Source organism: Otolemur garnettii, unplaced genomic scaffold (assembly GCF_000181295.1).
Source record: "Otolemur garnettii isolate 467f Iridium unplaced genomic scaffold, OtoGar3 scaffold00009, whole genome shotgun sequence".
Taxonomy (NCBI): Eukaryota; Metazoa; Chordata; class Mammalia; order Primates; family Galagidae; genus Otolemur; species Otolemur garnettii.
Window position 1 is genome coordinate 5,021,563 of NW_003852404.1, and position 1,281 is coordinate 5,022,843.

General features: G+C 50.6%; 1 protein-coding gene across 1 annotated transcript in view; it reads right to left on the reverse strand.

Moving 5' to 3' along the window:
• Positions 1-1,281, reverse strand: part of LOC100953834 (calcium-dependent phospholipase A2) — a 7,280-nt gene that overhangs the window by 1,134 nt on the left and 4,865 nt on the right. Inside the window, exon 3 of the mRNA XM_003783977.2 lies at positions 23-129. Coding sequence (XP_003784025.1) covers positions 23-129 — 107 coding nt within the window. The remainder of the gene's footprint in view (positions 1-22; positions 130-1,281) is intronic.

The following is a 1,281-nucleotide window of genomic DNA, read 5'->3' on the forward strand; positions in this document are numbered from 1 at the left end:
GTGGCTTGACCGGAAGACTTACCGCAGGTGACCAGGCCCTGTGAGGATCGGTATTTGTAGGACTCTGTCCGGACGCTGCAGCCTTCCTCCTCCAGCTGCCCATAACAGCGGTCATGCACCCAGCAGCACCTGTCCGTGCAAAAGACTTAGATCCTGAGTGGAAGGGGTGCCTCCTCGACCCCCTTATCCCTAATAGGGGGAAAACTTCAACCATGGCACTGTAGCACAGCCACCCTGGTGGGAATAGCCTGTCGGGACAAGACCTGGCAGTGTGGCTGAGAGCTGCCCTGCCTTCCACAAGAGCCGCCACCAGCTAGCACATCACTGACCCACTTTTCTCTCCAAGAATCACAATTGGATGACACTTCCCAGCTCCCTTGTAGGTAGGTGCAGACACAGGAGTAGGTTCTGGCCAGGATGTGGGGCACAGGCAAAAGGGATGCACTCCACTGCCAGGCACCTCCAAAAACACCACCCACAATTTCCTCCACTTTCTCTCTTTCTCCATCTTTCAGCTGGATGGAGATGACCCAAAGAGGATTCTGAGAGCAAGGGGGACAGCAAAGCTATAAGACCCAGATCCCTTTGTCAACATGTGATTCACATCGAACTGTTATGTGGCAACAATTTAAACTTTTAGTATCCCTGGTTTCACATCTGTAGATTCAACCAACCAGGGATCAGAAATATAACTGGCCTATACAGGTGGTGTCTGTAAAACTTTTGTTTTTCATGTCATTATCCCCTGAACCTGTGGCCCCCAATTCCTGGGCCATGGACTGTTAGGAACCCGAGAGGCACAGCAGGAGGTGAACAAAGCTTTACCTGCATTTTGCAGCTGCTCCCCATCACTCGCATCCAGCCCGAGCTCCGCCTCCTGTCAGATCAGCGGCCCTATTACATTCTTAAAGGTGCAGGACCCCTAATGTGAACCCCACTGCATGTGGGAGGGATCCAGGTTGCACGTTCCTTACGAGAATCTAATGCCTGATGATCTGAGGCGGAGCTGAGGTGGTGATGCTGGTGCTGGGACCACCTAGCTGCAGGCACCCAAGCTGAGGGCTTCTGCTGATTCTGCATAATGGTGAGTTGTATAATGATCTCAATATACATTGCAATGGGATAATAATAGAAATAAAGTGCACAAGAAATGTAATGCACTTGAATTATCCCCAAACTATTGTGCCCCTCCCACCTTTGGTCCCTGGGAAAATTATCTTCCATGAAACCAGTCCTGGTGCCAAAAAGGTTGGGGATCCTTGCCCTAAATAATACAATATA